This window comes from Aspergillus ochraceoroseus (genome assembly GCF_002846915.1).
Source record: "Aspergillus ochraceoroseus IBT 24754 chromosome Unknown P175scaffold_11, whole genome shotgun sequence".
Lineage (NCBI taxonomy): Eukaryota > Fungi > Ascomycota > Eurotiomycetes > Eurotiales > Aspergillaceae > Aspergillus > Aspergillus ochraceoroseus.
In genome coordinates this window covers 649,005-662,815 of record NW_024468486.1, presented here as the reverse complement: position 1 = coordinate 662,815, position 13,811 = coordinate 649,005, and the positions used below count along the sequence as shown (strand labels likewise).

General features: G+C 52.8%; 2 protein-coding genes across 2 annotated transcripts; both read right to left on the bottom strand.

The window, feature by feature from the left end:
- Positions 1–330: 330 nt before the first annotated feature.
- Positions 331–7,358, bottom strand: P175DRAFT_0512512 (uncharacterized protein; the record flags this gene model as incomplete). The annotated part of the gene is made up of 10 exons (XM_040898684.1): positions 331–1,517; positions 1,548–1,718; positions 2,071–2,075; positions 2,144–2,638; positions 2,711–3,746; positions 3,810–3,976; positions 4,055–4,484; positions 4,683–4,796; positions 5,013–5,079; positions 5,220–7,358. 10 exons carry the CDS (start codon positions 7,356–7,358, stop codon positions 331–333), a joined length of 5,811 nt encoding a protein of 1,936 aa, XP_040748773.1.
- Positions 7,359–9,404: 2,046 nt separating this feature from the next.
- On the bottom strand, positions 9,405–13,003 carry P175DRAFT_0446340 (dDENN domain protein; the record flags this gene model as incomplete). Its single annotated transcript, XM_040894336.1, has 4 exons — positions 9,405–9,544; positions 9,605–9,856; positions 9,925–12,255; positions 12,319–13,003. 4 exons carry the CDS (start codon positions 13,001–13,003, stop codon positions 9,405–9,407), a joined length of 3,408 nt encoding a protein of 1,135 aa, XP_040748772.1.
- Between the last annotated feature and the right edge of the window lie 808 nt (positions 13,004–13,811).

Here is a 13,811-nt window from a genome sequence, read left to right as displayed (position 1 = left end):
CATGAGTCCAGGGATGTGGTCCCCCGAAATGGGGATCCGATTTGGATCGGGGCCAGCGCCTCCTGGATCGGGGGGGACACCGGCACAGACCTGGGATCCGAGCCATGGGGTGAATTTCCAGCGACCATGATATTGGTTGGTATATTAGAATTGGAATTTATCATACATATTCTACTTTCTGGTGATTGATAAAGACGGATATACAATTAGAAATACATACATACATATCCATACATATCCATATCAACATGAATATAAACGTGAATAGATAGATATAGAAAGAGAAGAGAGAGAAGAGAGAGAAGAGAGAGAAGAGAGAAGAAAAAAAAATCAAACCCTCCTCATAACAGCTGCACTTTCCGCCGCTCCCTCCCTAGCAGCAATGTCCAAATCCTCCCGTAAAGAAAGGAACTGCAGTCGGTTGATCCATGTTTGCCAGTGATCCCGGGATACGGTGATCTGGCCATGGCCATGGCCATGATTGTGATTGTGATTGCGCTTCTGTTTCCCAGCTAGAGATGGGCCATTCTCGAACGGATTAGTAGGAGTAGGAGTAGCAGGATGAGTATAGAGAGAGGCAGAGGGGGTAAACCCCGAGAGAAAATCAAGGCCGGAATGCAACGTTGACCCGGCTGGCTTCTGAAACGATGGCGACGGCGACGAGGAAGACGGCGTGCTGTCGCTGCCCCTTCTTTCCCAGATCTCCTCGCCCATAATTATCAGCCAGAGCGACGCGGCCGTGAGATGGACGTTCAAAAGGGCGGTTTTTTCTCGTTCTCGTTCTCGTTCGGGTTCTCGTTCGGGGTCGGGGTCGGGGTCGGGGTCGGGGTCGGGGTCATCCTGGGTTGGATTGATATCTGGGATGTCGGTTTCGGTTTGTGTTATGCTTATTCGTTTTTCGGACTTGGGTGGGGGGGGAGATTGTTTTGGGGTTGCGCGCAGACTCGGATATGTATTTGGGAATGAGTACGAGCGGGAATGGGAATGGGAATGGGAATGGGAATGATCTCCAGAGCGAGCGACATGATTATGAGTATGGTGGTGAGAGTGAGAATGATGATGGGAAAACGGAGGATTCAAGGCCCCCCCTATCATCTCAAGGGCGATTTCTTCGCCCGCCCCCCGACCAAGTAGAAACTCCTTTGTGAGAAAAGCGATAAACGAAATGAGATTGTAATATGTTACTGCTTCTCTTCTCTCCCTTAACATTCCCGGCTCGGTGATGAGTGTGGAGCCACCAGAGCCAGAGACAGAAGAGCCCAGACTATTCAGCCTCTTCCGGTGGAAATGTAACGGGTTCAGGTGCGAAAGGGAAAGGCCATGCGAGTGCGGATTCGACTCGGATTGTGATCGGTATCGACGATACGAAGAGGAGAGTGTGTGCGGGTACACTGGTCCTGGGAATTCTTGCTGGATGTATTGTTTTACAATCTCGTAGTCGTCGCCGCCTTCGGCGGGAGTGTCCTCATATTGAAATTCTAGGTTGTCTAGATCCAGATCTATAAGGACGCCTTCTGCTGGATTGGTGATCTTCCTGGGGTCAGTACAGGAGCGAGAACTGGGTCGAGGACGAGGGAGACCCCGGGCGAAGGCGAGTAGCTTTTCCTGGCTGGCAGACGGGATATCAGGCGGAAGAGTCGGGTTGATATTTGTTGCGCGGGGAAGAGATTTGGATGTTTTGAGGATGGACTGAAGTATCTCAGATCTCTTTCTTTTGCCTGGGTATGTTGAATTAAGGGTTAGCTAGGTCATTGTCCTTCATTCATTCTTTTCTCTACAATGTATAGAGGGGGGGGGGATGTACCGGCTTGGAAAAGAGCTTCCTGGAGAGGAAGTTGGTCGTTCATATAAAGCGGGATTATGTCCATTTCTTGCGTCGTTCATTCGTTGATTTCCGCTGGCTTTTCCCTGTTCTTGGCCGGGGGATGCTCGTTTCGTATGGTCGTAGGCAACTTGGTGAAAGAATGTAATGTAAGTAGCAGGTCGGCTCATGCGATGCGACGCAACTTGCCGCCAGAAAAATAGTGATGACGTCAGGGTATATCGCTAGCCAGAACCACCCAACCAAACCTCGTCTAGAGTATATACACTTTATAGAATTAAATCAAACAAAAGACAGAGCAAATGCAGAAATGTGAGTTACGCCTTCTCATCCAACCCCTCCAAGAAAAAATCCAACTCGCTTGGCCCGCCCTGACTATGTTCGTTCTCAGCTAACTGCTCCAGTAAACTCAAGAACGGATCCTTTTCTGAGTCTGCGGCTGCCCCGGAACCGCTTCCAGAGCTAGCTCCGGGATTGCTTGCGCTCCCTGTGCTGGATTGTCCGCCCGGGGTTTCGACGGACGGAACCGCCTCGAATGGGAATGTAGCGTACGTAGCCGTGCCAACGTCGATGCCTATGCCAGTGTTGGTAGTGCCAGGACTGCCGAGGCGGACGCCTGGAGAGAACACGCCTCCTGTTGTGGTGGTAGAGTGTGGGTCGAGGAGTTCGGGGTCCGTTGAGATTTCGGGCCAGGTTGGGGATGGGTGGAAGGAGAGCGAGGAGGTTGAGACGCGGTGGGCGTGGGCATGAACATGACTGGGGCCGTTTTGGGTTGGGAGGGTTGGAGGATACAAGAGTTGAGGGTCGAGATCCATTCTACTCTTCAGTCAGCTTCCATTTTTTTTTTTTTCTTCTAGATGGGTATAGAATGGGATAGGAGAAATGTACGTTTCGTCTATGTCAATGAGACGCACGTGGCTTCCGTCAATGACAAGGCCAGGATATCGGTCGAGAAAGTCTTCAAGGTGGAAGACAGGTGCAAAGCGTACAGGTCGCACGGCAAGGGTGCGCACGAGGTCTGCATGGCAGACGGAGAGGGTTTGAAGCAAGTCACGCTGGTGTTGGACTCCCGACCAGGACTGGCGCAGCCAAACGAGTTGGTGCATTTCCCTGGCAAGAAAGTCCGGACTAGAAGCAAAAACCTCGCCGTCGTGACGGCCGTGGTAATGTACGCCGTGGATGTGGACGGTACCAGCAACGGTGAGGCAGTACGCAACAAGAGCGGGCCATTCGATTCGTGGCGCGTGGCGGGCGAGCTCGACGAGTTCGGCGATCGCGTTCGCATGGGAGAAGCAGAGGGTGGTGGCCTCGATCTGCCAGCTTTGATGCTGGCCGGAGCCGCGGAGTTCGGCAAGGTCAATAGGGAGAAACGGTCGATAGAGTAGGCAGTGGACAAGGTGGTAGATGAGTTTGCTGAGGAGGAGAAGCGTGCTCTCTGGATGGCCGAAAAGGGCTTCGATTGAGGCGAAGAGGTCGTGTGTACCAGCCGCCCACAGGTCCAGTTCCTGCCGAATTTTGGAGAGGTTGGAGAGGGCGTGCCAGGGGAAATGTGAGTCGCCTTTGACGCCGCCAGCGGCGAGGTAGCGATGCGTTACGCCGAGGATGCGGGTGATATCGACGAGAAGAGCGGCAGCACAGGAGCTAGGGCCTTTGCGACGGTCGGAGGAGTACGGGATATTAGGCCCTACGGGGTTGAATACATCGCCTGGATCAGAACCCGAGCTGCTGGACGCTGGCAGGCGCACGACAATGGAGTGGTCGGCAATCAGGCACGGGCGTTTGGACCCGCAGGTGAGGAAGCGATCCATCACGTAGACGGTCCAGAAGAGGCGGCGGCGCACTTCACGTTCGGGAGGTAGCGCGGGATTGGAGGTGGGAAGTTCGCGATACAGATCGAGCGCGAGGACCATGGACACCGCATTGGCTGTGTTTTGTTAGCGGCTTGACCAGAGGAAGGTTTGAGTTATAGAGAAAGCCAAAAGCACACCTAAAGTCATATAGGCCTTTTTCCCGCAGCCATACGCAAAAAACGTCAAAGAAAGAAGCAGGAGAGTCTGAAGATTCTCAATCGATGGATGGTCGATATCGACCATGCGACGAGCCTGTCGCGCATAGTCCAGACTCCTCCCAGGGGGAGGATTTGCCGTGGTATACCTTTTATTAAATTAGCCTCGGTAACCTCGTCAGAAAAAAAATAAAAAAAATAAATTAAATAAAACTCCGAAGAAATACCGTAAAGTCAAAGAATAAATGGCCATAGAAAGATACACCGGTAGCTGGCCATTCTGATGTTGCCGACGGGTGGATGTCTCATCGAGAATAAAAAAAGGCTTACCATGCAGACGCGCAAAATAGGCGTCGAGCATGGCATCGGGCATGCGACCGGGATTCAACGGCGGGGGTTGCGAATGAGTAAAAGGGAGGATTCCTGGTAGCACCGTCGGGGACTGGATTGGAAATGAAGGCGTGGAGGAAGAAACAGAAGGATGTTGCTGGTTCTGCTGCTGAGGAGGAGGAGGACGGTCAACAGAGGGTTTGACCGGGGAAGCAGGCGACAAAGGATGGAGGTTGTCATCCTGGAGACGTTTTTCAAGACCGTCAACACGTTTGAGGAGAGCTTCCAGGACGTCTGTTTTGGGGCCTCGTTTTTTGGGGATAGCGTCTAGAATGATGATGATGATGATGATTATTATTATTATAGCTCATTCGGAATGAATGATATTAGGGATGGCGTGGCATCCGCACCATAGATACACGGACACTGGAAGACTTTGCATGCTTCACAGCTGGGCCGGAGACGATTGCATTTGATCTGTGCTTGTCAGATTTTGGAACCGGGATGCAGAAGAAGGATAAGAACGGACTTTTCGTTTTCGACAAGATTTGCAATTCATCGATTCGCGGGGTTCTGCAGTAACCCTGCGAGGGGTTAAGCGGTCGATGCTGACCTGGGGACGGGACATTCGTTCGTGTTCTGTTTCGAGGGTTAATATCTCATGGATCAGAGGGTACAAATGAAGATGGCTGTAAGATTGAATAGAGATGGGAGATGAGAGATGAGAGATGAGAGATGAGAGATGAGAGATGAGAAAGAGAGAGAGATGGAGAAAAGATGGAGAAAAGATGGAGAAATGGGAAATGGGCATCAGTCACACTCCTCTCGAAAAACCGAGCTTGGATGCATCCTCACCACCACCACTAACCTGCTTGCAGTTAACTCCCGGACTAACCTCCGATGCGGGGATGGTCTGGGGAATCTATCGGTCTGGAAGGAATCTCGGGGGGATTCCTGCAGGATTGTCCTCCCGTGTCAAGGATATCTATCTACTTGTTTCCAGAAGAAATTATACAGATTGAAATTGATCTCGTGCTAGATGAGAGATGGACCCTAATACACCCTCCCCGACGCCATTCGGACAAAATCAAACGGTACATTCTGCCCAACCAGTAGCCGCAGCGTTTCCACGGTCGTCCATGCATTCACTTCCTCAATTCCATAAGCCGTCCACCCCGCTCGCTCCGCAACCCCAACCGGGTCTCCCGTGCGTTCCCCACGGGTGAGATCTAGGTACACCTTCCCCCGCGTTGACGGGGGCGACGCACGGCCGCTGCTGCGGTAGTGCCGGAGGAGTGGCTGCACCAGCTGTGACTTCTCCGGTGGGAGCGCAGACACAATCACAAATGGTTGCTCTACGAGTTTCACCGACTGGATCGACGTGAATGGCTCCAATCCCGCGGCCAGTGGACCGGTGCCCCGAAACCCTGCCGTGTAGATCGCCCCAACTCCTAGGCTGCGTAGGGCCAAGATACTAGCTGAGACTTCACTTTCGCGGCCCGCTAGGATAATTGCCGCCCGCCCACGATACGCTGACGGCACGTAGTCCCGCGTCAGCGTCGCCCTGATCCCCTTCCAGGTGGCGTTCTCGCCGACCAGTGGGGGCTGCGATCCCGCCGCGTCGCTCCGCACGATCGTGTCTACGAGACCAATCGCCCGCGCGGCATCACTAATAGCCGGCAGGCACGAGGTATTGCTGCTGATCGGAGGGTGTAGGGCCGCGCCGCCAAAACTGGGCTGCGTGATTACCCGTTCGATGGACCCCGCTGGGCCGCGGTCGATTGAGGTCAGCGTGTGCGGCAGACTGAGCTCGTTAAAGCACTTTTCCATAAACATGGACTGCGGGGTCGACCGGAAGGACCCGATCGCGTACAGATCCCGCTTGGGCAGCTGGCCCATGATGTGTAGCGCCTCATTAATCTCGGCGGCGGTTAACTGCCCAGGGGCCGCGATCATTGGCAATAGGGGGTGGGTAATCGGGGAAAACACCGTATTGAGGGCTCGCGATAGCTGCCCCAACTGGCCCATGTTCACTGCAGACAAGAGTGGGTACGGCCCGTGGGTTTGCTTGATCGTCGAGCGAAAGTACTCTAACTCATAGTTGGCGTCTACCGTCTCCACCATCGCAATCATCTTGACGATATCCGCGTACTTGGCGCTCTCCTCAAAGATCCGCGGCGCCTCCGGGGATGTCCATCGCCACGACCCCGAGAAGTCGTGAAACGCAGACAGGATCACACTATTGCCCTTGCCCTCTGCCAGGGTGCGCCGGATTTCCTCCGGCAGCCATAGCTCGACGTCAATGTATTCGACACCCCACTGAATGGCGCGCCGGAGATACCGGTAGAACAGACTCGGATCCTCCATGGGGAATTTCCCGTTCTCTTTCGTGCAGCGCGTCGTAAAGATAATCGGCAACTCTGTATGCTGTCGCAGTAGCATCAGCTGCTGTCCCACATATCGCAAACTCGGCACAGGGCTCGGCGGGGTTGGGGGAACGGGATCGACCAGCAAATCCACACGGATTTCAACCGCGTCAGATCCCACGGAGAGAATGTCCAGATTTGGCAGTGCCGCATGGACATCTGGAAATGTCGTCGAAATGAAATTGGTGCGGTTCTTGGTTTTCAAGTCCTCATGCGGCCGGGTTTGGCCCAGAATCAGCGACAGGAAGCGGGTGAGATCGCGCCGGAAGAACGGACTACGCAGGGAATAAAGAAACTCATAATCGCATGAGTCGGTGAGCGCTTCGTCGGGGAAAGAGCCATCATCCACGCAATGGGTATTGACCAGTATACAGGAGGCCTTGTCGCAGCCTTCCAGATCCCGGGCTAGGTCGGCTGCCTGGATTCCTATCACGACCGCATTACTCCCGCGCCCCAACGTTGAGAGTGACGACTCTGTTGTCCATGGCTTTCCCAGGATATCTGAAACCACCTGAACAATGGTGTCCTGTCCTGGGCCGTATATGGTGACGACTGTGCGTGCAGGCTCCAAGGGAAGGGCCTGGGAGGGAGGGAATGGGAGGGGAGAGGAAGTGGGGGTTCCCTTGAGAGCAGTAACAGAGGGTGTAGTAGTACTAGCAGAAGGGGGAGGAGGAGGAGTAGTAGTAGTAGTAGTAGTAGTAGTAGTAGTAGTCGTAGTAGACTCGGCTAGAAGGGTGGTAGCCACAGGTTGATGGAGGGCGGCGGCTTGCATCATCATCATCATCATCTCAAGGCATACTTCCCGCACACGAAGGGAGAAAAGAGCAGTTTAAATAAAAACACAAAGAGGTATATAAGATCAAAACTGATTTAATGCGGAGTGGATGGATAATTAAGGGAGAAATGCGCGGAGTCGCATTGATGATAGCCAACCCACGGCGGGAAAGCGATAGCTCTGGATCTCTGGAGGACAAGAACGCAGGCGCAATGCAGCAACCGACAGAGAGTACAAAGGAGTGAAATTAAGAATAGGATATCCGAGTGAGAAAGGAGAAGAAGAAGAATGGCAAGGAGCCAGGAAGTAAGCCAACAAGCCAAGCCAATAAGCCGACGAGATACGGGGTGTTAAGTAATGGGGGGAGTTCGAAATAGGAGACAAGAGACGCACACACACAGGGGATATAGAGAGAGAGAGAGAGAGGAAATAGAGAGGACACCGGGACTGAGTCGGAATTGAGATTCGTCAGAAAGCTGGATGAGGATATCGAACGAAACCCGAACCACCACTACCACCCAAGATTAGTCTGTCTGTCTGCTGCTGCTGCTGCTGCTGCTGCTGCTGCTGATGAGATGAAGGCAAATGAAGGCAAATGGAAGGAAACAAAATTGAACCATTCTTTTGTCTTTTCCCCCCTTCTCTCCACACACTCTCATTCCTTTGTCAGTTGGGAGAAGAAGAAGTTGCGACGAAGGGAGATTTTCTGGCCTTCGACGGCTAAATTTCCCCGGGCCTGCCAACGGAGTCAGTTTGTCCACCAATCAGAGGAAATAATCATACAGAAAGTCTGGGGGAGGATCTTGGGCGGAATTTGGGTTTTTTCTAGAAAAGATGGGAAACCATGGAGAGAGAGATCAAGGGGAAAGAGGAGAATGGCTTGCTGATGGATTACTCCTCGTTTCCTACCAAAAACTTCCATCAGAAGGATCAGAGGAATGATGCTGAACGAAGAGCTACACAATACAATCTGATACGAGGAATTATTCCCCTCGATACCCGCTCCCTTCCTGGCCTATCCGAATGGCATCCCAGTTGGATTCGTCCGATGCTACGGGATTGGATGCGGACAAATCCTGGCTACACGCACATCCCCGGTCGTCCCACAGAATAGACAAAGACAACTTCCCGGTTGCGTCTGCTGTTGCGACAAGATCTATTCGTACACTCTAGGAATAATCAGAACCAGATCCAACATCCTGAATTGCCATGCTGAAGGAAATAGCATCATGATAGTGTGGCAAGACTGTCCTCACACCGTAAAACAGAAAGGTAGAGAAGAAAAAAAACATTCACAACAGAAAGACGTGTATATGGCAATCAAAAAAAGGGTATTCATGGGAAGAAACAGCAAAATAACACCAAATGACAAACAATGATATTAGACGAGAACCATAGCCAGACTCGGCGGAACACCGCGCAGATCCCGTAAAACCGCCATCACAACGGTTATATGTGTGTGTCTATGATGTATGTATGTGCGTAGAGAAGTTGTACAAGGTTTCTTTCTTTTCTTTTTTTTTTCTCCTTCTGTGGCATCGGCGCGGTACATCAGCCGCGATGCAAATCCTGTGGTGATGGTGTCGATCACACGGAGCTTGATACTGCACCCTCTCCATTCAGATGGCTGCAAATCTTGTCCGGTCTTTTCGTCCTCGCCCTCCGGTGGTGAGAACTTGAGAAGACGGGCAAATGTCAACCAGGAAACAAGTAATACGCCGAGCCACCCCAGTTCTAATTTAAAAAAAAAAAAAAAAAATCATTTAGTTTGTTTTCAATCCGACGTGGCAAATGTCGCATCGAGGCGCAGGGAAAGACAGGACGACGAGTGTTTCGAATTTCCACAGGGACCACCACTTGCACCAGGCATGGGGAAACCGTTGTCTCTCCGTGACACAGTCCGTACAACGATCCGCTGCTGCAATTGGTCCAGGTGCGCACCAGATAGCGTGGAGGGGGATACACGGGATACGTGGCGAATGCACGACTGCATATCAAAGGATATCATTCGGGACGAAACACTCCACCAACCATCGTGCTCTGTCTTTACGGGGGGGAGATCGCAAGGCCATTCATGAGCTTAGGGAGGGGCTTCCGCCGCGCATTGTTGGCCGTCTTCGACACCCGAGGTGCTCCGTGAATCATGCGGGGCTCCTTCATCAGACTGGCGTCGAGCTTCGCTGGTGCTGTGGGTGGGTCAATGTGAGTCAGTGAATTTGAGACACAGTCTGGAGGGATTCACATACCTCGTGTGACAACGCGGGTGTAGTCCCCGGAAAGGGTTTGCTGGGGCCTGCCCGTGGCAAAGGAGGCGGCACTCGCGGTCCTCCACAGATGTTGGGAGGTATCAGACAGGAAGTTTGTGCTGCTCCGGCTGGAGAAAAGCGACGACCGGCCTCGGTTCCGTTTCGATAGCACAATCTCATCGAAGAGCGCCATTCTCGGGTCCTTGGCCTTAGGATTCGTCCGTTCCCTATCGCTGATAAATTCGTTGAAACCTGTTTGGACAATAAGCAACCAGTCTCGTCTCGAAGAAAAAAAATGCGACTAATAAAAGATTACATACCCTGAGTTTGTTGGAGAACACCAATGTATTCTGCGTGTTCACTGGGTAGGCTCTTGAAGAATGCATCCATGTTGAAGCTATAGGTGAGACCAGCTTTTTTCTTATCCCCAGTCGCCGGCTGGAGGAACTTCTTATATGTGTAAAACAAACTGGCAAAGCATCGGACGAATGCCGCCCGGATTTGCTCAGGGTGAAAGGCAGCCGGGCATACCAAACATATCTGGTGCGCGCATCTATTGTGGACCAGCGTTTTACACGACGTACACTTGTACATGTTCTCATCCGCCCGTTCGTCACAGATCGAGCAGACCGCCTTGTCGTCCCACGGCTGAAGCTGTAGGCAATGGCCCTCCACCCAACAGATGCCTTCAGTACTGTGGATGGGTTGGATGACAGCCTGAGGAACAATTGTGGAGGCAGCTACCGTGGATTGGGCATACACAGACGGGGCGTAGGTGGAACCGGCGTGGAAGTCCGTGTTCAAAGTGGTCACGGAGAGATTTGGCGCATGGCCCAGGAAAGGCGCGCTTGGGCGTCTCGGGACACCTTGACGCATTTCCATCCCGAAGGATGAGCTTCGTCGGGATGCCGCATCAAAGTGACCGGATCGCTTCTCACGAAGAGATGCTTGAAGAGCCATACCGGAGTCATTCCGCGAGGCGTGCGTCGTTGAGGGGGGGGGGAAATGACCCGATATGGGAGAGCTTTCCCGGGGGGATGGGGGGGAGCCAGTCTTGAAAGTCGAACCAGTTCCCGGGCGGTCCATGCCTTTCGAGGAATATCCCCTGGACGCCGCCTGCTCATTCCGGGCATGCAGGAACGCGTTGAAAATAAGAGGCGGGTTCGAATTTGGAAGAACAGAGGTCTGGCCAAAGGCACTCGAGTTGAGACTAACGTATTTGGCCAACTGCGTTGACGTGGCCTTCTGGTGAAAAATAGATGAATTCTCCGACATGAAAGCGTCGTATGGGAAGGTCTCAATAGCATAGGCCGGAGGACCTGTGGGTACTCCACATCGACTATGGTGCGGTGCAGCCAGTTGGAGCAGAGAGAAAAGCTTCCTCCGCTGATGACGCGGCAGCGGGGTTGGCTTAACCGTGCTTTCAATTAGGTCCTGGTCCAGATCCACTAGAACGAAGTCATCTGAAGGAAGCTCAACCTTCTCGTATCGACGTTCAATACCGACAATGTAAGGACACGGGGCTTCCAAGGCTTGGATCAACCGCGCAGGTAGAATGGGAATAAGCACGCCAGACCACGGGATTGGGAATAGAAGGTCCACCAGGGCCCTCGTAGCCAGGTATAGCATCGAGGTATGCGACGACAGGAAAATGATGCGCGATTCCGTTAGAGCATACTCGAAGAGGATGATAATGTTGGAGAGGGACAGAGTCCGGAACAAGGCATAGAGGTCGGTGTTTCGAGATCCTGGCAGCTCATTGGTGGCCTCCTTACGGGCGAAAAGACGTAGTTCACGGACGGCCAGCTCCACCTGTGTTTTAGAGGTATTCGGGCTGAACGCCTCGGTGCACAGATTCATTACATAGCGTTCCAACGGCTGCCAAGCCCCCATCCGAGGGGAACAGGGAGGGATACGCTGGATGCTGCCGTCGGTCATGGGCACAATGACGGCTTTCAGCCACTCCTTCCAGAAACTGGTCATGTTCTCCTCCTTTCCAAGAATACCGTAGGCCCGCGGGATCCAAAACCCGGTATCACCGTCCGTCAGCCCCTCGATCTTGGACGCGGCAGCGTGGCGCACCGGCCGCAGGAGGTCCGTCATCAGGCCGATCTTCTCTTCGACAGCGCTGATTTCGTCTTCTAATTGTTCTCTCGACTCGGATCCGGAGGGCACCGTGGGGAGCTGCGCCAGAAGCCTCGAAAGCTTGGCCCGCTCCTGGGCCAAACGCTCGCCCAAACTCGCTGCCAGCTCCCGCTCCTCGTCCGTCATGTTATCCTTGCGCCATTCCTCACACCGCCGCTCCAATTGCTCAGCGGCCTGGTGGTTCAACGGGATCCAGACAGTGACACAGATAGCGTGCAGGCGGGACCCGTTGTCGCTCGTCATGACAAACCCGTGCCACGTGGACCGGGGCCGCTGATCTGACGACACGATGTTGATATCGTTGGGGAAGGCAAACATCGGTACGTAGTCTGGAAAATTGGCACGCTGTTTCAATTCGTCGGGCATGCCCTTGGTCGGATAGCGGTCGAGGAGAACGGGTTCAAACCTCCGCTTCAAGGGGTGCATAGTAGGCGAGATCTCCAACGGTTGCGGGACTGGAATCACGGAATTGTAGTTACTGAGACGTCGCGAAGTTCGGATCGATGCTATAGAGGTCCCCGGTTAGTTAGTTGCGCAAGTCTTTGCCGTATGAATGCAAAAGATCCCACCTTGACGAGCAACTGACGGCTGGCGTTTCATGCTGTTCATATCTCTAAACGCCATATGCCGTCGCACACTACCGATACCAGATCGGAGCAAGCCTGGCTGAGGAGGCTCATCAGCAACAATCTTCTGCGTACGTACTCTAGATCTCGGACGCGATGCCGGCGTGATCGCCCCCGCACTGAGACTCAGATCCGACAGGAACGACTCTCGCTCCGACGCAAACTTCAGCAATGCCTTGTCGAAATCGAAATCCTCCATGAAGGAGGAGCCACGCGGGGATTGGTTGTTGGTGTTGCCGCCGCCCTTGATTGTCATACTACTCCTGTTGCTGTTGGAGCCGTTATTGGGATTGGAATTGGGATTGGAATTGGAATCGGAGTCTCCCGAGCGGATCGACAGCCGTTGGTGGGAATTGCGAGTGGTCATAACAGACGTAGGGCGTGATAATAGTCCATCCAGGCGAGGATCGTGAGCTTCTTCAGCGGCAGCATCTTCCTCAATGGTGTCTGAGACAGCGGGGCCAGGAGCGGTAGCACTGTTAGAACGGTATTCATCCCCCAGTCTGCGAAAGGTATCCAAGATCTCCGAGCCGTCGACACCAGCGATCCAGAAATAATCAGCAAGCGGAGTGGCAGAGGCCTCGGTGGAGGCAGAGGAGGAGGAGGAGGAGGAGGTGGAAAAGGGCATCTTGTCGAAATTATCGTGGGGTGAGTATCTGCGGGGTGTTGTAAATCATCAATCGTCACGGAAAATCGTGGGCTTCGTCACAACATGGGAAATTGAAACCAATGACGGGGGATGATCCTAGCCTCCCACAGACATCCAAGGGGGGGGGGGGAGAGGTTGGAAGGAGGGGGGAGGGTGTTCGACAGAGGTTCAGCGATCAGGGGCTCCGAAATAAATGGACGAGGAAAGGTTGCGGGCACGAGAAAACATAAGTGTGGGATTGCGACAGGAGTCGCGAGGCCGGCGAGGGGTTAGAGGACAACGACTGACTAAGAGAAGATGGCCAAGATAGGAAGACAGGAGAAAAGAAAAGAATTATAATAATAATCAAGTGAAAGAATAGATAAAGCCAAAGAAAAGAGGAAGGGAAGGGAAGGGAGTGTAGTCGAAGGAGGAGGATTGGACAATGAGAAAAGGAGAAGAAGAAGAAGACAAGAAGAGGGGAGAAAAAGAGAGAGAGAGAGAGGGGGCTAAACTAGGAAAAAAGGAGTCTCTCAATAGTTCTTTGGTATCTTCTTGATATAATCTTCTTTTCTAGATTTAATTATTTAATTTAATCAATAATTCTGAATTGATTAACATCTCTCTTTTCTTTTCTTTTCTTTTCCTTTCCTTTCTTGTCTTTTTTGGCTGCTGCTTGCGTGGAAGAGGCCAGAAGGCGAAACGGCTGCCAAAAAGCCCCAGCCAGCCATCCCCGAAATCCTGATGTCTCACTTGCACGAGAGCAAAGACCTCTTTTTCTATTCTTATGCTTGTTGTTTTGGTTTCT